The sequence below is a fragment of the Vulpes lagopus genome, chromosome 2 (assembly GCF_018345385.1).
Source record: "Vulpes lagopus strain Blue_001 chromosome 2, ASM1834538v1, whole genome shotgun sequence".
Taxonomy (NCBI): Eukaryota; Metazoa; Chordata; class Mammalia; order Carnivora; family Canidae; genus Vulpes; species Vulpes lagopus.
The window spans coordinates 150,088,640-150,115,837 of record NC_054825.1 but is presented as its reverse complement, the minus strand read 5'-3'; the positions used below and the strand labels follow the sequence as shown (position 1 = coordinate 150,115,837).

Sequence of the window (27,198 nt, the reverse complement as noted above, 5' to 3'; positions counted from 1 at the left end):
ATTTCTCCTGCCTTTAAAAAAGTCCTTGGGCTACATCAGAATGAAACCACCATGATTTTAAAAATCAGATTATTCTTCCCGTTTGTTCTTACAGGCCATTAGTATTCTTTTAAAACTTGCTCCCTGAGAGATCCCAGACTATGTCAAGTAAAGAAATTAAGAGTGAGTTCAAACTTGATCTCACTAAAAAAAAAAAAAAAAAAAATTGTAAAAATTGTATTAGCTTTATCAGTTTTTATATTACTATAACCCTTAATATTAAAAAGTCAACAGGGTAAAATTGACTTCTAAATAATACAGTTTTGAGAATACATAGGGGATAAAGTCAGTCTACATAAAAATGATACTATAATCAAGGATTTAACTGATGGTGTCGAAAATACGAATGTAATATTATTTTAAAGGGAAAGACTTTGTTTTAATTTTCACCACCCAGCTTATTTAGTAAAATAGATTATCAAACTACTGATTTATTGCTTTTAATATGATGAAACACCAGATTTGACAGCTAAATTAGCAGTAGAATACAAGTACATTTTTATCTTTAATCATTTTTGTAGAGTAGGACATGTACATATCCATATAAAAAGAGACTGTAGCAGATGCCTCCTAGAATCAACCAGTTCTTGTAAACATTGCATTTGTGCAGATTTTCATACTTTGATTCCAAAACTGAGAACAATAAGATTAAAGGCAAATTTAGTAGCCAAAAAAAAGTCCAGTTTGACTTCAACATATGGTACCACTCCTCTCTTCCGAAAAAAATCAAAAAACCTAGCAGCACATAAAAAAAATTTTACAAAACGTTTCAGTACTCTTTTTTCCCCTCCCATCAAAACCGAACAAAAATAAAGTGCAGCACCCATAAAAGTGTCAAGAAAATAGCCAAGTTCTTCCTTTCTTGTAACAAAATAGTACTTGGCCTCAGCAGTCTTAACCAAATCATACAGTGTCCATCATTTTGGATTCATCATCTTCTCTATGTACCACTGAGTTTAAACTGCAAAGAGCTGTATTGACAGAATACTGAAGATAATCTGGATTCTGGAAAAAAAAAATATAGGGAAGAAATAGATGATAACCAGTTTTATGCCAGTATATGCAACTACATATTCAGTTTCACACTATTTCTCTTCAGTGTAGTAAATGCAAAGTAGGGGGGAAAGCAAATGGACTTTGAAGTCAAACTTGGGGTGAAACCCAAAAAGATAAAAAAAAAAAAAAAGACTGGACCACTTGATCCAAAGAAGATGTGACAAAGACAGGATGACATATGTAAAAAATAAAACTGGAATAAACACTTTTTTCCCCTTTTAACAAAACTTGCCATTTATTTAATCATATAAGGCTATATCTTCCATATAATTGTATATACAAAGCTATGGATTTTTTTTTTTTTTTTTTTTTTTTTTTTTAAATTTTTTTATTTATTTATGATAGTCATACAGAGAGAAAGAGAGAGAGGTAGAGACACAGGCAGAGGGAGAAGCAGGCTCCATGCACCGGGAGCCTGATGTGGGATTCGATCCCGGGTCTCCAGGATCGCGCCCTGGGCCAAAGGCAGGCGCCAAACCACTGCGCCACCCAGGGATCCCAAAGCTATGGATTATTTAAAAGATAAATACTGCTTTAAATTGGCAATGCATTTTGAAATTACTAATTACCCCAGTAAGTATTAAAAATGGAAAACACTATTCTGAATAAGGAAAAAAAATCCATTTACCAAGTAAAAATTATAGCTACCTTCAGAGTCTATTTTGGTTTTTCAAAAGTTAAAAAGTGAGGAATTATTAATCTTTTGAGAGGTACTTAGATCCATATTTTAACATGGAGAATAAAAGAACATTTTAATTTGGATTTTATTTTTAAAATTCATAAATATCCTAACTGTATACTTCTAAAGCTAGGAAGAAAGCCTTATTCAATAAAAGTAAAAATAAAACTGTTATTTATTAAAGCACCATGACTAGGGACATAAGCCCATAAGACCCAGGACTTTAGGAAATTCTTCCCTAAGAATTCAATTTTGTCTATTCAGTTGTTCTGAGTATCTGCTAGGTACTCAGAGTCTTACTACCATTATCATCTGTTTTCATTTGCTTATTTTATTTTATTTATTAATTTTTAAAAATTTTTTAAAAAATTTATGATAGTCACACACAACACAGAGAGAGAAAGAGAGAGAGAGGCAGAGACACAGGCAGAGGGAGAAGCAGGCTCCATGCACTGGGAGCCCGACGTGGGATTTGATCCCGGGTCTCCAGGATCGCGCCCTGGGCCAAAGGCAGGCGCCAAACCGCTGCGCCACCCAGGGATCCCATTTGCTTATTTTATTTAATGAACAACAATGAGGAAAATAATCCGGCCAGAGGATAGATGTCTTAAGCTTTCCCACCCAAAGGGAGGCAGAGTTTTCAATGATGCCCTTAATAATAAAGTAAAATACACATTGTGATTCTATTATATTCTATTTGTAAAAGTCAAAAGCTATTTTCAAAAGGTTTCAAAAGATGCTCTTAATAAAGTACAATACATTGTGATTCTATTACATTATATTTGTAAAAGTCAAAAAGCTAGCCAGAAGTCAGATTATTTTCAATCAAGTCTTGATGAAGGCAGTGGCAGAGATGACTGACTGGGGTCTGGAATACTACAGTAATGTTGGACCTCTGTTCTAATCCTGCCTCTTCCACCTAATGTACTGCAGTCCTTAGAGAGAAAACCACTCTTCACAATTTAATAAAATTGAAACCAAGTCTATAGGATAAACCTAAGGTAACTTGGACTTCTGTCCAAGAGGCCTTGGTTTAGTTCTCGCAAAACTAAGGATGGTGGTATCTGGCTATTTCACAAGACTGTTGTCAACGAAAAAAAATTAAAAGCTGAAGTGTGAATGCAAATTTTTAAAAAAGATTTTATTATTTATCATTCATTCATTCATTCATTCGAGACTGAGAGAGAGAGAGAGAGAGAGAGGGAGAGGCAGTCTTCATGCAGGAAGCCCAATGTGGGGCCCGATCCCAGGACTCTGGGATCACACCCTGAGCCAAATGCAGATGCTCAACTGCTGAGCCACTCAGGTGTCCTCCACAAATTTAAGTTTTATTTATTTATTTATTTATTTATTTATTTATTTATTTATTTATTTATTTCCCAAATTTGTTTTATAAAAAATTATTGAACTCTCATTAGATTATCCCATTTTCCAAAGAAACAAGAGCGCTATGACCTTTTCTGACAATGCAAACCCAATTCCAAAGGCCCTCAGAACAGAGCTTTTAATTATCCTACCAAGACTGGACTGGAGTTCCCCCAGAACTCATCTATCTCCCTGAGAACTCTAAGGCTTCATCATGCAGAGACTTAAAAAACAAAAAGCAATCAACATACCTAACCTACTCTATAAATTCCGCTGGCTACTCCATATTTTCATCTGGTAGTATTCTCAACACCTTTCTCATTTCAGTGACAAGTCCCTCTGTAAGAGCACACATCTGTGTCTCCTGTCCTATCTCCAGCATAGGATTCAACAACAATCTGGAGTGCAGGTGAATGAACAGTGAAGTAGAACAGACACTAGGATTACAGGATTAGCCCCATTGCTTCCTGTCCTGATTTCAGGCACACTGCCTTCACCACCATGAGCTTCAATTTATTCATCCATAAAAATGAATGAAAAGAAATCACGAGGCGTTTGAGAAGATTAAATGAAACAACAGGTGAACATGTTTTTTTTTTTTTTAATTTTTTTTTTTTTAAATTTATGATAGTCACAGAGAGAGAGAGAGAGAGAGAGAGAGAGAGGCAGAGACACAGGCAGAGGGAGAAGCAGGCTCCATGCACCGGGAGCCCGACGTGGGATTCGATCCCGGGTCTCCAGGATCACGCCCTGGGCCAAAGAAGGCAGGCGCCAAACTGCTGCGCCACCCAGGGATCCCCCATGTTTTGTAATCTATAAGCAAATGTAATAAAAATGGGATATAATTATCACAGAAAGCTTTTCTTTCAGAAGCTCTCTGTCACCTAGTCCACAGTCCTTCTGTGCATCTAGCTGAAATACCATCCAGCCCTTCACTTCCTCAGGAGGGATAGACCAGGATGGTCAACTTCAACCACAAGGAATTAGACTGTTGGCCCAAGTGAATTAGGTCTGAACAATCCTGAAATATCAGCAACTTTCAAGTGTCAAAGTTGTATAGTCCCAGCCCCTCATCTCACCAGGGGAGGCCGAGCAGCAGATTCGAAAGCTGATGCATGCAGTAAGAACTTATTTCTCCCAAATGAAAAGCAACTTGTTGATAATACAGGCCTATTATGATATTTTAGTTTGTGTCTTTTCCCTCTTATGTTTAGAACCAATGATATTCTTCAAAGTCTCTTTCTTCCTCTGTATTCACTATGTGACATCTTAATTTTAGGTTATATATTAGACTTGACAGTGTCTTACAGTCATAAAATTCCCTTGGAAAGACTACTTTCCTGTGGGCTATTTCTCAAAGAACGGAAGAGAAAATCATTACTACATTTAAAGAGCAGAAAGAGATATTCTGTAGAACAAATGGAAGGGGAATATTGCTAATATATGCAACTAAGGGGCAGAATTACTAATTATGTAAAAATCAAGACCTTGATTATTTTTATCCTTGAGAATTAGTATTTTTAGCTGAGTTGAATATTATCAATTGCTTTCCTTAATTGTCACTTTGGCCTATGATTTATGTAACTGAAATGGTGAAATTATAGAGGTATGAGGTATAGATACTGAAAATCTCCATCCTACCACTTAATGAGATTTAAAACTACAGGGCTCTCTTCATATTGTCTTCTGAATGAGACTGTCCTTTTCACCGTGTAGGCCACACACTGAACTGGCTAAAGCTGGTCTTGAAATCTTGGAGCCTGGAAATGCGAGATGACTGGGCTCAATTAAAATGCTACTAAAATAAACATGGGCAGCAACTTTCTAGTGGTAACTTAAATTTCCTTCTTCTGACAGAAATTGTTTCATGCTAGAAACAGACCTTTATTTTGATCTCACAGAGGCTCAGTCTGAACATTACTAGAAAGAACACCTTAACAGAAGGTGCGTTAACATATTAAAAATGCTACCTCTGGGGATCCCTGGGTGGCACAGTGGTTTAGCGCCTGCCTTTGGCCCAGGGTGCGATCCTGGAGACCCGAGATCGAATCCCACGTTGGGCTCCTGGTACATGGGGCCTGCTTCTCCCTCTGCCTATGTCTCTGCCTCTCTCTCTCTCTCTCCCTCTCCCTCTCTCTCTGTGTGACTATCATAAATAAATAAAAAATTAAAAAAAAAACAGCAAAAAAAATAAAAATAAAAATGCTACCTCTGGCAGGCAACACTAACATTTCATAATACTAAATAAACTCATGGAACAAATCACCTGGGTTGCCACAGGATGTATGCTCTGAAGTTAATCCATCCTAAGAAATTCTTTTTTCTTTTTCTTTTTTTTAAAGTATTTTTTATTTGAGAGCTAGAGGGTGTGTAAGCATGCAAGGGGGTGGAGGGTGACGCATGGGGGAGAGAAACTTTAGCAGACTCTGTGCTGAGCAGGGAGCCTCACACAGGGCTTGATTCCATGACAAGATTCCATGATCTTCCTTGTCAAGATAACGACTCAAGCTGAAACCAGGAGGTGGTCATTCAACTGACTGCATCACCCAGGCACCCCCATCCTAAGAAATTCTTAATAGTACAGTTCGCTGAGAATGAGATGTTCCTCAGGAACCATCTTGAGAAGTTTATGATTAAAATGATCAATAGGTAACACTTGCCCTTAAGAGTGCTTAGGAGTAACTCATCCCTTCTATATTTAAGGAGTAGAAGTTGGTGTCTCTCAAAATACGCAACAGATGGAAGAGATTTAGTGTCAAAACATGGCATGAAATGAAGTTATCTTCTTAGATAATTTAAGAATATTTAAAATGATCTCACATATATTATATGTAAGAACAAAGAGTAGTCCAAAAGAACAAAAATTATGTGAATAAATTTATGAAACAAATATTTACTTTTCCAACTTACCTGTGGTAAGGATTCTAACAAACCTATAGATCCCACACTAGAATGGGGAACATGATTCTGAACTGTCATAGGCTGAAAACTTGGTGACTGAGAATAAAGTCGGACTCTTGACTTGAAAGCTTCAAGTTCATTTTTGAATGCTTCAAAATAACCTTCTTCCTCTGCCTAGAAAAACACAGAAAACAAAGACTTATTTTTCAAGACTTTCAGACCACACAGTAAATTCTAACAAACATGTATTAGATCTGAAGTGGAGGAAGTAAAGATAAGGCGAACTGTTTAAATGTACGTAGACACCACCCAAAATCCCTGTCAGATTTGTGAAAACTACCTGTTTTATAGGAATATTAATGACTGGTGTGTTCCATTTCCCTCTGGTCCAGTAATATAAAACAAACATACACACACACACACACACACACACACACGCATGCGCACACACACATACATATGTACACACACAAATATAACAAAAGTAGGAATTCTCTGTATTTCTTGATTCTTGTCAGGATCCAAAATAGTCCTCACTTGACCTCTCACATTGCCAAGCAAAGGCAAGGGATGTTCTTAAAACCTTCTAATTGTCCATCAATTAATGATAGGGCACTATTATCTGTTTCTGTAATTCTCCAGCTTTATACTCCCTGTTTGTAAAAGCATTAAAACCAAATAAAATTCAATATTCAATTCCATTCTGGAAGTATCTGTGTTTTAGTGAAACAACTACGTTTTCAACATCATAGAGAGAAAAAAGTAGGAGTATTATGTTGCTGGAAGAGACCTCCCTCCTATGATGTATAACATAATCGAGATTCTTGATGTAAAACAACCAACTAGCAGTAGCCTCCACTTGTTTCCTCTGCAAAGAATGACACAGCACTTATCCTCCACTAATAGGACTTTAGGCTTTAACTTCAGGTGATGGAAGGGATTTTTTTTTTTTTTTTTGATGGAAGGGATTTTATCAAAATCTCATTCCATAATATCATTGGGCCCTTTGTGTAGAATGCTATTTTTTCTTTAATGTTATGTAATCAATTAAAACTTGCGAGTTAGTTATTAACATCAATATCTATACAAATCACACAATGTTCTGTGCTATTCTATATTTTTATGAATTTAGCAATCATTTCCTTAATCCAATTATAGTATTTCACTTTAATCAATATATGCTACTTATATAGACACACAGGACATTAGCCTTCAGATCCAGAAGTGATCCTTCTCAAATGGTTTTGCAACAAACTATGAGAGGAGCCAAGTGGCTCAACCTCTGGCTTTACTGCATGTGGAAGGCCTAAGGATTTAGATCTGGAGAGACATGACTGATTTTTCCTTTAAGTAATCTATTCTATATGCTGGTTTCCTAACTTGTAAAACAGAAATAATAACCTTCACAAAATCTTATGGGGATTTAATGAGTTAATCCATGTAAAGTGCTTAGAATAGTACCTGGCACAAAATAAGAAGTACCCTGAAAGTCAGTTATTCCTTAATTTAAAAAAACTATTAACAACAAAATGCTAAGATTAGAGACTTTTCACTTCTATTTTGACAAAGTAAATTTTAAAGAATAAACATGGTTTGGCTATGTTCCATTATCCTATTAATAAGCACTAGTTCAGGGACACCTGAGTGGTTCAGTAGATTAAGTGTCCACCTTCGATTCAGGTCATGATCTTAGCGTCCTGGGATAGAGCCCCACAACAGACTCCCTGCTCAGTAGGGAGATCCAGTAGGGAATAGGGAGAGTCTGCTTCTCCCACTCCCTCTGTATGCGCTCTCTCTCTCTCTCAAATAAATAAACAAAATCTTAAAAAAAAAAGGGGGGGGGGATCCCTGGGTGGCTCAGCCTTTTAGCGCCTGCCTTTGGCCCAGGGCGTGATCCCGGAGTCCCAGGATCGATTCTCGCATCAGGATCCCTGCCTTGAGCCTGCTTCTCCTCCCTCTGCCTGTGCCTCTGCCTCTCTCTGTCTCTCATGAATGAATAAATAAAATCTTAAAAAAAAAAAAAAAAGCATTAGTTCAAACATATCCAATAATAAGCTGAAAAACAAAGTACTTTTTTTTTTTAAGATTTTATTTATTTATTCATGAGAGACACAGAGAAAGAGAAAGAGAGAGAGGGAGGGCGGGGGCAGAGACAGGCAGAGGGAGAAGCAGGCTCCAAGCAGGGGGAGCCCGATGTGGGACTCGATCCTGGGTCTCCAGGATCACGCCCTGGGCTGAAGGTGGCGCTAAACCGCTGAGCCACCAGGGCTGCCCCTGTACCACAGGTTTTATTTTTTATTTTATTTTATTTTTTTAAATTTTTATTTATTTATGATAGTCACACAGAGAGAGGGAGAGAGAGAGAGAGAGAGAGAGAGGCAGAGACACAGGCAGAGGGAGAAGCAGGCTCCATGCACCGGGAGCCCGATGTGGGATTCGAACCCAGGTCTCCAGGATCGCGCCCTGTGCCAAAGGCAAGCACCAAACCGCTGTGCCACCCAGGGATCCCTGTACCACAGGTTTTAAACATTCTTCTAGTCATTGAAATTTCAGGTTGTTTCTTATTATTTCATTACAAAAGTCATTTCTCATTACTGTGACTTCTTTTTTTTTATTTTTGTTAAATTGTGAGTTCTAAACATGGAATATACTGTATCTGTTTCATTCAACACTGTATCCTTAGCATCTTGAACAGTCCTTGCAAGACAGTCAATACTTATTGGCTGAATAAATGATGCACCACTCTAATTTTCCTAAACACATTCATCTAAACAAGTCTCAATTTCATGTGCATGATACAGTATAGCCTCTTACAGAGCTCCCTTAAGTCTAAATTAGCATGAAATCAGCAATGTAATTTTTTTTCACTATAATATCTATACAGACTTTAGCTTGTGGCATTCTAGTTGGATGGCTATCTTTGATGTATATGGACCAAAGAGGTCTCACTTAAGGCTTATTCTTCTCATTTAAAAATATTAAATACTTACTTTGGCTTTCTGGAAAAATAAACGAAAACACCCTCTTGGATCCACATTACAATTTTTGGCCATTTCCATAATAAACTGCATTACAACAGCCTGATGTGCTATTTGTTCCATTAGAGCCCCTTTCTGAAAATAGAGAGATTAAAATTATGAGAAATACCTCTGGAAATGTATTTAACATTGTGATTACTATTTGAATTTTAAAACACGATTTTTCAATAGGTTATAAAAGAAAAAGGTTTATAGTATATGGGAACAGAGAAATGAGGCTGCAAAGAGAGCACATCAGAGAAAAGTTTCCATATGCTAACTAAAACAATGAAAAATACTCCCACAGTAAACTCAAGGAGATTAAAAACAAAAAGATTATTAATTCCACTTAATAACCTTCTTGCTTTCATTCAAAGTAACATAAAAGACAAAACAAAAAAACCAAAAAGTAGACCAGAATTCCACTAAGGTTTCAGAAACTCAAAGGTTCACATGATACCTGCTCAGCTTCTAGATGAAAACACCATAAAATAAGATATTTAGCAGTCTCTTCACATACAAGGTATGGATGGTCAGACAAAAATCTCTGACTATCATCCCATCGACTCAACATACCTGCAAAAAAAAAAAAAAAAAAAAAAAAAACAAGAATTAAGCTACAATTGTCAGATACTCTTATAAACAAAGAAATTGGTATTTTAAAATGATTCTCTTTAAAGATAATTCACAGTACCACAGCAATTTGTTATGGTAAAAGAGCAAATAAAGCAATACTCAATATACTGGAAATAGCTTTTCAAGTTCACAGAAAGTTTTATTTTAAATAATTAGGTTAAAGTAGGATGATTGGTTTAAAGCCAAAAAACTCTTCACCTGGGAAATGCCTTAAGTTCCAGGCAAATTGAGATGGCTGGACAACCTTGGCTGAACTGAGTACAAATGACTTCAAGAAACTCAGTATTATTTATTCACAGAATACAAATTTTTCTATTAGAAAGATGACATATAGCAAAATCTCAAGAAACTGTATTTAGCAAAACAATACAATAGAAAAACCACATTATCTCTAATTTATTTTAAAATGTCTAAGATGATATGGTCAAATGCTGACAGCACGGAAAACCAATCCAGTAGGTATTAAAATAGTAAATATACTTTAAACATTTTAGTCATCTTAATCATTTAGTCATGTTTATAACACACAGAAAACACAATCACATTAAGCATACTTGAAAGAAGATACCATTTTGCTTCATTTTAAAAAATATTTTATTTACTTATTCATGAGAGACACACACAGAGAGAGAGAGGCAGAGACACAGGCAGAGGGAGAAGCAGGCTCCATGCAGGGAGGCCGACGTGGGACTCAATCCTGGGACTCTGAGATCACGCCCTGAGTCAAGGCAGATGCTCAACCACTGAGCCACCCAGGCATCCCTGCCATTTTGCTTCAAAAAATATCATGCTTATTCAAATACTACTTAAGGTATTCAAATTAGTAAGAAATTTGGTGAAAAAGTCAATGCCATCATGGAACCAGCAAAGTGTTCAGCTTTAAATTTTGTTCTGTAAGCCTTACACTTGAACAAATTAACTATGTTAGCTTTAGATTCTTAAGACTCATCCAGGGCCTGGGTTGCTCAGTTGGTTAAGGGTCTGCCTTCGGCTCAGGTCATGATCCCAGGTTCCTGGGATTGAGCCCCACATCAGGCTCCCTGCTTAGTGGGGAGTTTGCTTCCCCCTCTTCCTCTGTTCCTGCTTGTGCGCTCTCTCTCTCTCTCTCTCTCTCTCTCTCTCTCTCTCTCTCTCGCTCAAACAGATAAAATCTTTAAAAAGAAAAAAAAAGACTCATCCAAAGAAGTCTGTACGTCATTGAATCATTATGGAAATTGTATTAAGATGGTGTCAACAGTTTGGCAGTAAATATTTCCTCTAGACACAAACTGAACTTCTATATGTTAAAGTTCCACATTAGAACACAAGAACAAAACTGAGGACAAATGTCTTACTGAAAAATACACATTTAGCAACACACGGAAATCAACTGAAAATAAACAATTAATTTTCCCATTTAAAAAAAAGGAATAAGCATTTTAGTATTTTCATGTAAAGAGTTTACACGCTTTATAAAATATTTTTCCAACACTTTGGATATAGTGATTAGGGAGTTTTAAATTCTGAGAAAAAATGATTTAGAAAGTTACTTAAAACTACTTCTCAAGGTATAAACAGTCTAATAATAATAACTTCTGAGGGTCAGATCTAAAGAAGGCATAATCTTTCTTCCTTATACCTAAAGCCATAAAATAAATCCTATGAAGCAGTTTTGTGTTAGGTTTATTATATTCCAGAAGAGGAAGTATTTTTAACGCTATCCACCATCCATAGAGCATTGCTTCTATTTACTTCTCCATGGCAGCATCATCACTTACTATGGCACCAAAATCTTATCTATTTTGGCTTCTTTTACAGGAAGGATAATATGAAATAGTTACACTTTTAGGGATCATGAGGAATGGGTATCATTAAATGTTACAATTTTTAAACTATCCATTTAATAACTAAGATAAAAACAATATTTGAGGTTGACCACAGCTTTTCTTTATCTGAGAAACACCTATCACTACCTGATTTCAAAAATGCCTATCAATTATCATCAAATCGAGGTTAGGTTACAGGGAGTCCATACAAACCTCTGCGGAAAGAATATGGAATCTTATGAACAAAATACTTACAGATAATCAATGGCTTTAGTAGAACAGAACATAGCTGAAATTACTAATGTTATTTTGGAATTTGTAAACAAACAAACAAATAGAAAGTAGCACAATCTAGCACAGTGACTAAGCAAGCCAACTCTGGAAGTCAACTGCATAGGTCAATTTACTATGCCTCCCTCTCCTCTTCTATAAAATAGGGCAAATAACAGTATCTCAGAGGGTTTCTGTGAGAATTAAATGAGTTAATAAACATAAAGCACATGAGACAGTGCTTGACAGAGAGTAAATATTAGGTAGTATCAACACAAAAGGGAACAATTCATTCTTGCAATTAAACATGAAATCCTTTAAGATTAATCTAGTTATTTCAACTAGCCAACCAATCTCTGAATGCTTGAAAACCCCTATTTTGATAAATTAAAATATTTTAATTATGTGCTTTCACCTATGTATTTTCCTGAACGTATAACTTGCAATCCATCCATCAGCTCTCAGTATTCCACCTGATTTTTTTTTTTAAGATTTTATTTATTTATTCACAAGAGACAGAAAGAAAGAAAAGCAGAGACACAGGCAGAGGGAGAAGTAGGCTCCACACAGGGAGCCTGATGTGGGACTCGATCCTGGGACCCCAGATCACGCCCTGGACTGGAGGCGGTGCTAAACCGCGGAGCCACCTGGGCTGCCCATTCCACCTGATTCTTAAAATGGTCTTCCAATACACACATCATTATTAATTTCTCTTTCTTCTTTGCTTTATACTTACAGAGTAATAGATTTGAATCCTCTAAATTATACTAATTATTTTAATGTCTCTATCTGCTAAAAGCCTCCCCAAAACGTTGTAAATGTCTTAATGAAAGAAAAATGACCTATTTTTCTATATTTCCCAGGTCCTGGGTCTCCTGTATTTCAATAACCTACCACTAGACAACTATTTCTACCTACACACTTGCACATAAAGTCATTTTATTTGAAACTAAACCTGTCTTCCTCTCCCTGCCATCTACAGTGCTCCTAGGTCACCCACTCAAAAATTCTAGAAATTCCTCTAGACATTTCCTTTCCTCCCACATCAAACTGATCACCAAGTCCTGTGGTTTATACTATTACCAATTATTAAAATATGGTGAATCACATTAATAAATTTTCCAATGTTAACCCATCCTTGAATTCTTAGGATAAACCTTTTCAAAGTATTTTTTTTTCATATTATAAAAAAAATGTATGATCATTGTGAAGAATTTGAAAAACCCAGAAAAATCATCTGCAATCCTACAAGAGAAAATTAATGTTAACACTTTAATGCATTTCTTTCTGGGCTTGTATTTTAAGGAGTTAAAATTAGAATCCTGTTATATATATTAATTTTCTATTAATTTCAGTCCATGTTCAGGGGTACTTTATATTTATATTAAATGTCTTTCAAAAACAGGACATTAGGGACACCTGGGTGGCTGAGCGGTTAAGTGTCTGCCTTCGGCTCAGGGTGTGATCCCAGGATCCAGGATCAAGTCCCACACTGGGCTCCTTGCAGGGACCCAGCTTCTCCCTGTCTGTGTCTCTGCCTCTCTCTCCCTCTGTGTCTCTCATGAATAAAATCTTAAAACAAAAAAAGCAAAAAAACAGGACATTAATGTGTTTTTGAAAAGCAATATGTATGTGTTTACACTGAGGAGAGTGAATTATCTACCTTCCACACAAATGAGAAAGATCCATCACAATATTTATACAAACATTTTAGCTTTCGGTAAAATTTCCAGTGACAAGACTCAAAAATCTTAAATCACATCACAGCTAACTTTGACTGGAAGTGAAGAGAGGATATGCCATTAAAAACTATGCTAGATCACCTAAAAGCCACTCTGATGATCACAGAAAATGATGTCAAAGATGCATATGACATTGAATAAAACTACTCTGAAATTTAAAAGAAAACAGACTTTGTTGCTAAACTGGTATTTTTCATTTATAAAACATGAATTAACTAAATTAATGAATTAAATATGTTAAGGAGAAAAAAAATCAAGATTTCACTGCTTTAAAATACTCCACGATATGGTCATACTATTTACCATTAAATGGTAAAGTTCATCTACTTATTAGAGCAAAAGTACGATAGTCAACAAATAATGGAAGAGCAGTCTGGGTGGCTCAATGGTTTAGCGCCGTCTTCAGCCCAGGGTGTGATCCTGGAGACCTGGAATCGAGTCCCGCATTGGGCTCCCTGCATGGAACCTGTTTCTCCCTCTGCCTGTGTCTGTGCACCCCCCCGCCATCTCTCATGAGTAAATAAATAAAATCTTAAAAAAACAAAAACAAAAACAAAAAAAGAAATACCCTAATGGAAATGTTAATGTCAAATACACACGAAACCACAGAGAAGTACTGGTATCAAGCCCCTGGAGCCCTTCCCAGCCCCCCACGTATCAGGCCCAGGTCTTCCAAGAGTATGGAATGCAATCCAAGTTTGAAAAGCCTTTAGTGGGAAGCTTTAATTACAGCTGCATTTATTCCAGATGTGTTTGCTTTGAAGAAGTCTATCAATGTAGTCATAATTCTGACAAATGCTCCCCTCCGAATCTTTACCGCAAAAAGCATTAACACCAGAAACATTTGCTTCCACCCAGCAGGAAAAGCATTAAACTTTCACTATCTTGCCTAAGGTCCCTATCAGCTCTGTGCCACAATTTAGTCCACAGGGACTTTTATCACCTCATCATCCCACATGACTCCAAGTTGGCCCACTTCATACCGATGGAACTTGGCGAGCAGGAAGTAGCGGGTATCCAGATGTCTTGATAAGATACACATGAAAATTTGGGAGCCTACCACCTCAGTAACATTCTGGGGATCCAAGGAGCTGTGGCAAGTAGGATATCTTCTCCGAAGTAAAAAGCTACTGTACATTTCCATTAAGAAACAGGCACAATGTGAATCTGGGAGTAGCTATCAGGACTGGCTGGCTTTGAAGACAGTAAGGCTCTGGTCAGTATAAGAGGATGAGACACTGGAAGCCCCCAACATGCAATGGCAAAGCTGCTGCTTATTAATCACTTTGGATGTCAAGTCAGCCTTTTTCCTCAGCCATCTCCCTACTTGCATAATATAGTTTCTAAACTCAGGGGTCATGGTGGCAGACATTCAGTGGCACAGGATCACCCCATCAACAATATTCCAATATAGCCTCTGAATATCTAACTTGCCTGTAGCAGAATCCAGTGCTGAAAACTATATATGGCACCATATACTGGATGGACCAGTCAACCATCAAGTAACAAACTGTTTATCTTGGCCCCATTTCATCTTGGAAAGATCAGTGTTTCCTCACTTGAACAAACCCATTCTAGATCCGGTGTTGTCCTCCCTCCCCACCATGCTTCTACCAGTTAATATACCTATGGTCTTACTAAACGAGTTATTTAACACCCATACACATGATTTCTTGATGCAGAGATTCATTTTACAGCAAAAGACATGAAGACAATAGGTTCGTGAAATTCACTGGTCTTACAAACATCACTACCTAGAAGCAGGTTTTATGGAATGGCTAAATGCTTTACTAAAGACTTAAATATAGTGCCAGGTGGATTACAATACCTTGTGAGATTAGGTTTTTTTCCCCAGACGAAACTGTTTCTTACTGAGGCATTCAGTTTATAGCAAAAATGAGGGAACTGTTTTGCACCTACTAGGTTTTCCCATGGCATGCAGCTGGGTGACAAGACCCTGAAGGAGGCTATTCCGCTAGAGGCAGTGGAACACATAGATCTAAGAAGCAAGGACCACAGGTGGGAATGGTAAATCACATTATCACAACTAAGAGTCATTTACAGAATTTTTAAAAGTAAAAACTTTATGTTCATTTCTTCAGGTCCTATCCTTGAATTAATCTGAATACAGAGTCTTTTTTTTTAAAATAAGAAATATGAGAAAAATAAATTCTTTATGAGTAAACTACAGATAAAGGGAGAAAAATCTGAAGTACTATCTACTGTTTTAATAAACCTGAAGAATGAATGAAATTCTAAATACTTAGGGGGAGGGACGCCTGGGTGGCTCAGCGGCTGAACACCTACCTTTGGCCCAGGGCATGATCTTGGAGTCCTGGGACCGAGTTCCACACCAGGCTCCCTGCATGGAGCCTGCTCTTCCCTCTGCCTATGTCTCTGCCTTCTTTCTCTATGAGTTTCTCATGAGTAAATAAATAAAATCTTTAAAAATAAGTAAATAAATACTTAGGGGGAGAAAAACATTGGAAATACATTTCAAAATACCATGTATTAATAAGCTTATTAACATATTACAAATAAAAACTATGTTTACTAAATTAACATATTACTTGTGGTCAAATAATATGCCTTGAGCCTTAATCTCTAATATTTCCCAGTGGCATTTTGACTCCAGCAGTACTACATCGCTTACCCGACACAGCATGTTGTTTCCTGACTCTGCTTTTGCACACAATGCTAGTGCTTCCTTATCTACAAGGAGAACTTCATAATCTAGCTCAGATGTTCTCTCTTGTTGGAAGTCTTCACATCAAACCCCAACCCATCGTCTTTCTCCAATAGAAAAAACAATTTTTCAGTACTTTGTATTACTATGTTTATCTGAATAGCAGTTAAGGATCCACATAAATTATATATGAACATATCCAAAATCTGAAAATAATGAATGCTAATCTATTTTTTTTTTTTTTAAGATTTTACTTATTTATTCGAGAGAGAGAGAGAGAGAGAGAGAGGCAGAGACACAGGCAGAGGGGGAAATAGGCTCCACGCACAGAGCCTGACATGGGACTCAATCCCAAGTCTCCAGGATCAGGCCGCTGAAGGCAGCACTAAACCGCTGAACCATCCGGGCTGCCCCGAATACTAATCTTATATCCATAAAATAAGCAGATACCACAGAAGCAAAGAAGGAAAAAGACAAAAGCAAAGACTAGTTGGGAAATGGAAAGAGGCCATGGAGTAAGCAAAGGCAGTGTCTTAGAGGGTAGCATTATATAAGAATTGATTGAATTTTGCTTCTCTTCACAATTTAGTTTACTGTCAATCTATTTATGACCAAAAAATAGTATAAAGCAAGAACTGTACAAAAAGAAAGAAACTTTGGGCTTCTTTGCCAGAAGTAGCCATAAAACTGGAGTTTTGTCATTTATCTTTCTTTTCGTCCCCCCTCCCATTTTTAAAAAATTTTTAATATTTTTAATTTTTTTTAAAGATTTAATTTATTTATTTATTTATTTATTTATTTATTTATTTATTTATTTTTAATTTATTTATTCATGAGAGACAGAGAGAGAGGCAGAGACATAGAGAGAGAAGCAGGCTCCATGCAGGGAGCCCGATGTGGGACTCGATCCCAGAACTCCAGATCACACGCCGGGCTGAAGGCAGACGCCCAACCGCTGAGCCACCCAGGCATACCCCACTTTTTTAAAAAACATTTTTCAAAAAAATTATTTATTTGAAAGACAGAGCGCACACAAAGCAGGGGGAGTGGCAGGCAGAGGGAGAAGCAGGCTCCCCACTGAGCAGGGAGCCTGATACAAGGCTCAATCCCAGGACTCTGGGATCATGACCCGAGCTGAAGGCAGACACTTAACCAACTGAGCCACCCAGGTGTAATTTCCATTTTATAAATACATTGCTTGTATACATATTTATGATATCAAACATTTTTTTTTAAAGATTTATTTATTTATTCATTCAGAGAGAGCAAAGAGAGAGGCAGAGACACAGGCAGAGGGAGAAGCAGGCTCCATGCAGGAAGCCTGATGTGGGACTCGATCCTGGGTCTCCAGGATCACACCCCCGGCTGCAGGCGGCGCTAAACCACTGCGCCACCGGGGCTGCCCCTCAAACATTTTTTTTTTTTTTAATTTATTTACGATAGTCACAGAGAGAGAGAGAGGGAGAGAGAGGCAGAGACACAGGCGGAGGGAGAAGCAGGCTCCATGCACCGGGAGCCCGACGTGGGATTCGATCCCGGGTCTCCAGGATCACGCCCTGGGCCAAAGGCAGGCGCCAAACCACTGCGCCACCCAGGGATCCCTCAAACATTTTTTATTAAAGATTTTATTTATTTATTCACGAGAGATACAGAGAGAGAGGCAGAGACACAGGCAGAGGGAGAGGCAGAGAGAGAGCAGCAGGCTCCATGCAGGGAACCTGACACGGGACTCAATTGGAGCCAGGATCAAACCCTGGGCCAGAAGGCAGGTGCCAAACCACTGAGCAACACAGGTGTCCCAATATCAAACATTTTTTAAAAAAGATATTTGTTTTACAGAGAGAGAGAGCACACATGCACATAAGCAGAAGGGCAGAGGGTGAGGGAAAAAGAGAATCACAAGCAGATTCCCTGCTGAGCATGGAGCCCCACCCAGGACTCAGTCTCACAATCCTGAGATCATGACTGGAGCCAAAATCAAGAGTTGGACACTCAACTGACTGACCCACCCTGGGGCCCCAATATCAAACACTTCATAAAATAAGGAAACTAAGCAGTGGACTTACCAAAATGTCTGATTTTTTGTTCATATTTCTGCATAAATGATTTTGATTTATCTTCATCTTCTATTTCTTTTCTTTTATCTTGATTAATAAAACTCTAAGAAAAAAATGCTTAAAGTTAAAATCAGATTTTATATTCATTGAATATTCTTTCTCAGGTACTGAATGCCTAGCAATGCTTCCTACAGATACTATTAAAAGGTAGTATAGTATTTTTTTTTAAAGGTAGTATAGTATTATACTGATATTATAACCATTAAATTTGTCTGTAAAATTCTTTCAAAAAATTAAAATTTTCCTGTATTAGTTTCATTATTTAAAAAAAAATCTGTGCAAAATTACAGAATTATTTTAGAAATCATACCAAAAAATCCAAATGCATTAACTTTTTTGTTAAGTGGAATTTCCCCATCAAAGTATAGAAAGATCCTTTACATTCCAAATATATATTTTGCATTATTCATTTCCATTAAATATTTGGACCTCTACACAAATCTTTGGAGTTATTGCTAGAAATAAACTTAAGACATTCAAAGTGTATAAAGTATATTTACTATAGCTTCTCCAACAGGACATAAACCTAAAATGGACCTTTGCTGCAAACTTTTCTTAGGATAGGCCAACACTTTGATTCTGAAATCAAGTACAAATTTCTATTAAGGAAGTCCTTATTTCCAGTTAAATAAGCCATAACTTATGGACCCTGATGAAGTTTTTATCTAGCCAGAAAACTGGCAGGGCAGTTTCACAGAACGTTCTGTGATCGCATTTAAACCTTGTAATCATCACTGCCATAAAACAAAATCCCAAAGTAGCTCTCTACCAGTTGACAATGCACAAGCACACAAGTTTGTATTTTTTTTTTTTTGAAGATTTTTATTTATTTACTTATTCATGAGAAAGACAGAGAGAAAGCAGAGACACAGGCAGAGGGAGAAGCAGGGTCCATGCAGGGCGCCCGATGTGGGACTCGATCCTGGAATGGCGGGATCACACCCTGAGCCAAAGGCAGAAGCCCAGCTACTGAGCCACCCAGGGGTCCCAAGTTTATATATTTCATAATAAAAACATTTTTTCCTTTATATATCCTGCTATCTAGACCAGCACTGTTCAATAGAAACACAATCCAAGTCACAAATGTAATTTAAAGTTTTGTATTTGTCACATTGAAAAGCAAAAACAGATGAAATCGGTAATTGGTTTATTTAACCCAATATATCCAACATATGATCATTTCAACATGTAAGACAAAAAAATTATTCACAAAATATTTTACTTTTTTTGGTACTAAGTTACTGGAATCTGGTGGGTATTTTACACTTACAGCACATCTCAATTCGGACTAGCCACATTTCAAGCGCTCAATAATACATGTGGCTAGCGGCTATCGAGTCGGACAGCACAGATCTAGACCAGTGCTCTCAAGTCTCAAGCTCACAGACAAAACCAATGTACGATTCTGACCAAATGACTAGAACATAAAAGTAATCCTAATTAATTTGTGGTATAAATGTAGGCTATGTTAGAACCTAAAACACACACACACACACACACACACACACACACACACACACACGCACAAATAAAAGCAGAGACAAATGAAAATATTTTCTTTGTGACCACTGTGTTAAAAGACATTAACTTGGGGATCCCTGGGTGGCTCAGCGGTTTCGCGCCTGCCTTTGGCCCAGGGTGTGATCCTGGAGTCCTGGGATCGAGTTCTGCGTCGGGCTCCTGGCATGGAGCTTGCTTCTCCCTCTGCCTGTGTCTCTGCCCCCCTCTCTCCCTCTCCCTCTCTCTCTCTATCATAAATAAATAAAAAATAAATCTTAAAAAAAAAAAAAGACATTAACTTTTTAAAACAAAGAAACACTACTTTGACCACTCCTTCTGGAAGAAAAAAATTACTTTAAGTAGTAATGTGTATAAATGCAAACCAGAAATAAATGCTAAGAATACACACCCCTTAGAAAAATATATACAGATACAGTGAATCTTTCAGATAATGAATGATCTTGGTGTGTGTGTGTGCACAATAATAAACACACAATGCGGGCAGCCCCAGTGGCGCAGCGGTCTGGCGCCGCCCGCAGCCTGGGGTGTGATCCTGGAGACCTAGCATCGAGTCCTGCATCGGGCTCCCTGCATGGAGCCTGCTTCTCTTCCTCTGCCTGTCTCTGCCTCTCTCTCTGTGTCTATGAATAAATAAATAAAATCTTTAAAAAAAATAATAAATAAAAAAATAAACACACAATGCTACAAGCACGTAAAAAGTTTAGAAAGATACAACTCACTGTTAATAGAAGTTATCTCTGGGAATGAAACTAGAAGTGAAGGAAACCTTTCAATTCTATTTTACATACTCTTTTTTTTCATGGTAAGCATGCTGTACTCATAATTTTTCTCAATTTAATAAAGCACCGATAGAGTCAGTGGTGTTGTACACTTAACATATGTATATTACTTGTTAATATAGAAGAACTAGGGCTGGCCCAAGGGAAGGACATTAAAAGTGCTTAAGAGGATGTGTTGAAAGTGGGTGCTAGGACAGAAACAAATGGTGTTATAGACGGAGAAGTCTAGAGAGTAATGATGGCTAAAGATAAAAGTGAATGTGGACTTAGAAAGAGCAGTCTACCTCTGAAGCTTTGAGAATTTAGTACAAATAGAAAGAAGTAATACTTTACACCGTAGTAAAAATGAATTCCATTGCCCATTTCTTCTACAGATACAACAAAGAATAAAGCCTACATAATCCAGTGAGAAACTGAACACTACTCTTAATGACTACTAACTTGGCAAAAGCTCTGTACTAGTCCTTTGGTAATGCTGGTAATGCTAAATCTGGATTACTATCTGAGGTTTACTTATCTATTTATTTATTTTATTTTTTTTCAAAAAAATTTTTTTTTATTTACTTATGATAGTCAGAGAGAGAGAGAGAGAGAGGCAGAGACACAGGCAGAGGGAGAAGCAGGCTCCATGCACCAGGAGCCCGACGTGGGATTCGTTCCCGGGTCTCCAGGATCGCGCCCTGGGCCAAAGGCAGGCGCCAAACCGCTGCACCACCCAGGGATCCCTATTTATTTATTCTAAAAGATTTTATTTATTCATGAGACACACACACACACACACACACACACACAGAGAGGCGCAGAGACACAGGCAGAGGGAGAAGCAGGCTCCATGCAGGGAGCGCAACCTGGGACTCGATCTCGGGTCTACAGGACCATGCCCTGGGCCGAAGGCAGGCACTAAACTGCTGAGCCACCCATGGATCCCCCCCCCCGCTCCGCTTTTTAAAAAGAGATTTTATTTATTTATTTGACAGAGAGACCAAGCAGGGGAAGCAGCAGGCAGAGAGAGGGGGAGAAGCAGGCCCCCTAGTGCCATGGAGCAGGGAGCCAGATGTGGGGCTTGATCCCAGGATCCTGGGATCATGATCTGAGCTGAAGGGAAATGCTTCACTGACTGAACTACCCAGGTGCCCCTCCCTACCTGAAGTTTACTAAATACATACTGGTAAGTAACACTGAAAGACTATTTAACAAATCCACTATCTATACGTTAGTGTTACAAAACTGAGAGCAAGCTGACAGCAACATCAGAAAGCTCCTGTAACATCTGAGCTTTCCCAATTGCCTGGCCCTATCCTATGGGCTTTTAAGAAATTACCTCAGTCTTTATATCCCCACCCCTTGGTGTTGAAGAAACTGAGGCTTAGAGATGTAAGTGACTTGCCCACAGTCACAGAGTCAGCAGCATATGACAAAGCTGAGAGCTAAGGCAGTCTGATCCCAGAGTCTACCCTTACATTCAGTGTGCTATGCTACAGCCATGTATTTATATTAATGACTACTCACATTTGACCCTATTGGGGATATAGGTTTCTGTAACAAACACTTTTCATAAACTGTCAAAACTCAATACTGTTCACAGGTTCTGTTGCTTTGTTACCAAATATGCACAACTGGTTTGTACAAACACTTCCATTTTCTCTTCTCTCATTTTAATCCAGTAAAAAGTCGTACATACCTTGTTAAAAACATCCTTGCTAATGGCATCCATGTTCCACAGACACATTCTCTCTCTCTGTACTAGAGCCTCTTCTTTCTGCCGCCATTCTTCTTCACGTTGCCTTAGCTCTGATACTGCTGTTTGTGCTTTGGCATGTTCCTGATCCAAGGACTCAGAGTTATGCAGGGCTAGGCTACCAAGTTTCTGCTGAGCTTCAGCGAGATTCCATTTGCACGCCACAGAGCTCTTCACAAACTCTTTCTGCTTTTGACAAGCCAGTTCAATTCCATGGCTATACATCTGGATAAAAAACAGTATTGTAAGAAATGAAGACGGCAACGGGTATGTTTATTCAGCACGATTCAATTTTCTGTTAGTGAAGGATTTCTGTATAGTATGTTTGGTACATAGGTGTCCTGACTTCTCTGTATGTAGTTATACTTCTATATTATAGGCATTCTTTCGTCAACCAGACTCTAAGCTCCTTTGATAATCTATGCTACTCCTCTGACAACTAGCAGCAGCAAAAAGTCTCATAATTAACACAATGTTCTGCATATAGCTTGTGCTTGAGAAACTGGATTTATCATTTCATAGTCCTGAAACAGCAGAATGAGAACAAAAGCTTCAATCTAGCCCATTACCTTACAAGTCAACACGCTGAAAATCAGATCTTTAGAGTTTTGTTCTGGAAGTTCTTCACTGAAAAGAACCTTTTATTTAGAAATAATCACTTCTTGGTTTCCATTTTCCTTCTCTATTATCCCAACTCTTGGTGATCTGAGAAAATCTTATATTGGGAATTTCTGTTTGTAACTGACTCTGATATTCTTTAGCTTAATCTTAATCAAAATAGGCAAAGTTATAAAAACAAAAGCAAAAACTGGTTCATCCTGGTGACTGACTCTGTTCCACTGAGAAGCAACAGTAATTAGTTTTAATATTTACTGACCTACTGCATGTGAGGCACTGTGATAGATGTTTAAGTCCTTATGCTCCTCAGCTCTCTAAAAGCTGAAAGCACATATTTTATGAATCCTCAGCCAAAATGTAGATCAATTTCAAACTAGGTATAGAGAACAATCTTACTTGATTTGTTTCCTAATCTGCATCACTACTCAAGCCCTTATAATTTCACATCTCAATTATGTATATACAGTCTTTCTCATCTGAAGCCATTCTCTACTACACTTGGAGCCATCTCTCCAAAAAACAAATCTGATACTTATACTCGTTCCTAAAGTCTTAGGTAAAGGACAAATTCTGTGGCATGGCACGGTCCTTCATGACTTCCCTTCCTACTATCTCTCTAGATTCAGTTCTAGTTGCTCTTCTGTTTGCTTATTCTTCCCATCCCCTACCCCTTTCAATCTGGCAACTCCTCATCCCCCAGCTCCTATCTCCATACCAGATTCTGCAATCACTTCCTAAGTCTTTTTTTAATCCCTTCCCTTCCCAAGGTTTGCATACTTCTTAGTGGTGTTTTCACACAATGTTGTGCTTATTTGTTTACTCTACCAGCAGTCTCTTGAGGGGCTAGGACTCCATAAATCTTAAATACATAAATGTTTCTCCACTTTTTGGAAAAGACTAGTGGTGGCAAAGAATTCCAGACAAGTAGCTGCAAGGCCTCTCTTTTTGGGTTGAGTCTTAGATTTCTATTGTGGCAAATGTAGACACTGTTGCTATTCAGGTGTTTTATTTACTCATTTAGCAGTTTTGGAGGCCAGGTCCTAACCAATCAAGTTAAATATTTATTTTTATTTTTTGCTATTTTAGATAGGATCAATAATAACTGTAGCCCAGCTATGTTAAAAAGGTGCCAGGAAAAGGAGAATAATGAAGTTATAAAATTTGCTTTGTCAGAAAAGACAAATACATTCTAAGAAAGGCAATGTGAACAAATGAAAATACCGTGCATTTTCAAATTATGTGGGAGCAAACATTCATATCTCAAATCAAACATAGAAATCTTATTTCCAAATTCTAAAAATGACTCACGTTTAAATTCCTCTCCACAGACTATACAGATAACATCTGGCAATTTGAGCAAACTACCCAACATGTATTGAGATGATTAAAAAAAAAAAGAAGGTCATTTTACCTGTAAACACATTGAGGTTTAATTATTATTTTTTTAAAGATTTTATTTATTTATTCATGAGAGACACACAGAGAGACAGACAGAGAGAGAGAGAGAGAAAGAGAGAGGGGCAGAGACATAGGCAGAGGGAGAAGCAGGCTCCATGCAGGGAAGCCTGATGTGGGACCCAATCCTGGGACTCCGGGATCACACCCTGAGCCAAAGGCAGACAGATGCTCAACCGCTAAGCCACCCAGGAATCCCACAATTGAGGTTTTAGAGGAACATTAAACATAATACTCTGATGAACATAAATTCAAAAATGGAACTGCTGGCATTAGGTTTACTAATGTAACTTTACATTAAAAATGCTCAAACAGAATCTCTAAATTCTGAATCGCCTTTTACTTTAATTGGATCTCAGAACATATGACATTAAGATGTCTAGATTCCCCACATCTTGTAAAATTAAACCAGAGCTGTTTTTGAAAAAACTACAAAATGTTTATAATTTGAATTAAACATTTTATTCTTTCCAAGTACTCCAATCCAAAACTTAAGTCCTAAGCCCAGCAAGATAAGTGGGTTATAAACACAGGAACTAATTTAGGATTAGTAATCACTTTGCAAATTTTAACACCAAAGGTAGTTTCACCCGTGTGGTTTTAAACTACATCCAGGATGGTAGTAAGTCCAGCAGGTAGGAAAAACCACTGTACTAGGCGCCGGAAGTGGTCTTAATTCTGCCACTAACTAGCCATAGAGTCTCAGAGAAGTCATTTTTAATGAAAAAGATAAACCTATTTACTTACAACATCACTTTCAGCCAAATAAGCTTAAAATTCCAAGTGCATAAGTAAAAAATATACAGTTTTTAAGTTTATTTTTCTTTTTAGTAATCTCTACAGCCAACATGGGGCTTGAACCTACCACCCCCAAAACAAGAGTCATGTGTTCCTCGGACTGACCCAGCCAGGTATTATCAGCTTAGATATTTTCTAAGTTCAGAGCTCCTCTTAGGTTACTTTTGTGATTCAACCACAATGCACTATAATTCTGGTGACCTCTTATTCTCCCATATGCCTTCAAAATTGACAACAGCAGCTGCTGTTCTTTTTTTTTTTCTCTGTAACACACTCGTTATATGCTCATATAACACGCTTTGTATATAAAGATGACACCAGCGATCCATAATTAGGGGGTGACTACTGACCTATCAACTCTCATGGTGGCCTCCTAAAACATGTTTTGCACTCTCCCAGAGACTGGCTGGCCGAAGTACAGTCTAGGGTTATGAAACAGCATTTTTCTGTGAAGCCAACTAACCCAGTGAGCTGGGCTTAGGACTGATGGCCTTACACTTATTGGAAAATGATTTAAATAACTCATCTTCACTAACAGCTAGCAGGATGAACCTCAAGAAAAACTGTTAATTCAGTTAAGCCCTTTGGAACCCCGTTTTGCAAGAAGCCTAGAACCTATAACCGTTTCACTGAACATATTAGTGTTTGGTCTGTGTTCCTGAAATACACTTCCAAACACACTCAGAGTAGGAGAAAAACCAGGGCAAGGTGACATATATGAGTATATAAGCATTTCCTAAGATAGGACCCCCCAAAAACATCCGTAATGATGTGTCATCCGGTTAAGTTTCAGAGGAAAGAAGGCTGGACTGAAAACCACAAGTAGCACCAGGAATATGAGGAAGGCAGTCTGAGGGGAGCAGGCAAACGTGTGCCTGTACGTTTTCCCTGGAGAATGATGTGAAGCCGAACTTCAAGCATAATCGGACGGGGGGGGGGGGGGTGCGGGAAGCGGTCGCGTTAATAAGACGGATTCACAGCAGCATCAAAAAGCGAGGTTCACAGAATTTATTCAGATTGTCAGAAGTCAGTGAAATTGGATCCTAAATCTGGATAAAAGGTCAGGAGCTCGGGGCATTGCCGGAATACAACCAACCATTCCCTGTGCAACACCAGTACCGGAGCACAAGTATTAGAGCCTCCCACCGAATAACGCGCTCGGATAAAGACACACGCACGAAGGGACAAAGGGTCAACGTTAGAACGCTAGCCGCCCCAAATCTGGGTGCTGTCAGGAGGGGGCGGAGGGGGGGAGGGACATCTCCCAAGGAGGGGAAGGAATTCGCCAAGGTGAAAAGGTGTGCGCGGAGATGGAGGTCGGGAATGTGTGGCCAGCCCCCTGGGAAGCCCTCCGAAGATGCTACAATAGCCGCGGGACGGCACCAAGCTGCTGGCCACCGCCCCGGGAGTGAGACGGGGGCGCGGCACAGGGCGCAGGGGGGTCGCGGAGAGAGGGGGCTCTGGGGGCCTGGCGATGGCACCTCCCCATCCCCCTCGCCACACGCGGGACCCCTCTCACCTGCGCGCCGCCGCCCGGCAGCTGCGGGCAGCGGGGAGAACCGGGGGACACGTCCAAGTCGCTCTCTTCCTCAGCCTCACCCTCGGCCCGAGGGAGGCTCCAAGGTCCCGGCGGCGGCCACGGCTGCTCCATGTCCGGGGGGCCCCAGCCCTAGAAGCGTCACTGCCAACGGACTTGGCGTGAGTGGAACCTGCTGCGCGGAGCCAGCCGCCCCAGCCGGCCGGGGCCGTTACCCAGAATGCCTCTGCCGGCCGCGACGCCGACGCACACCCCGCGCCAGCCTGGGCCGGGGACGGCGGAAGGAGACGGACACGCTCGGCGACGTCACTTCCTGTTTGGGGGGCGGGGCCGGGAGGCGGGGCCCGGGGGGGCCTGCGTGAAGGGGGTGGGGCTGAGGCTGGCGTTTAAAATTCCCTTCTCTGAAGCCTCTGGGCGCTGCCCAGTCCAGCCCTGAGGG

General features: G+C 38.9%; 1 protein-coding gene across 1 annotated transcript; it reads right to left on the bottom strand.

Annotated features, from left to right (window-relative positions):
- Positions 1-454: 454 nt before the first annotated feature.
- Positions 455-27,041, bottom strand: CDC37L1 (cell division cycle 37 like 1). The gene is made up of 7 exons (XM_041745490.1): positions 26,742-27,041; positions 22,295-22,576; positions 18,263-18,356; positions 9,518-9,633; positions 9,031-9,153; positions 6,050-6,214; positions 455-1,044 (listed from the first exon to the last, which is right to left on the bottom strand). The coding sequence occupies exons 1-7, from the start codon at positions 26,871-26,873 to the stop codon at positions 943-945; spliced, it is 1,014 nt and encodes a 337-aa protein (XP_041601424.1). The 5' UTR covers positions 26,874-27,041; the 3' UTR covers positions 455-942.
- Positions 27,042-27,198: the final 157 nt, after the last annotated feature.

Coding starts and splice junctions, on each gene's coding strand:
- CDC37L1 (XM_041745490.1), bottom strand. CDS start 26,873: ATGGAGCAGCCGTGGCCGCCGCCGGGACCTTGGAGCCTCCCTCGGGCC. Junction 22,577..26,741: donor TGCCGGGCGGCGGCGCGCAG/GTGAGAGGGGTC, acceptor TTTTTTATCCAG/ATGTATAGCCATGGAATTGA. Junction 9,634..18,262: donor ACAAAAAATCAGACATTTTG/GTAAGTCCACTG, acceptor TTTTTTTTGCAG/GTATGTTGAGTCGATGGGAT.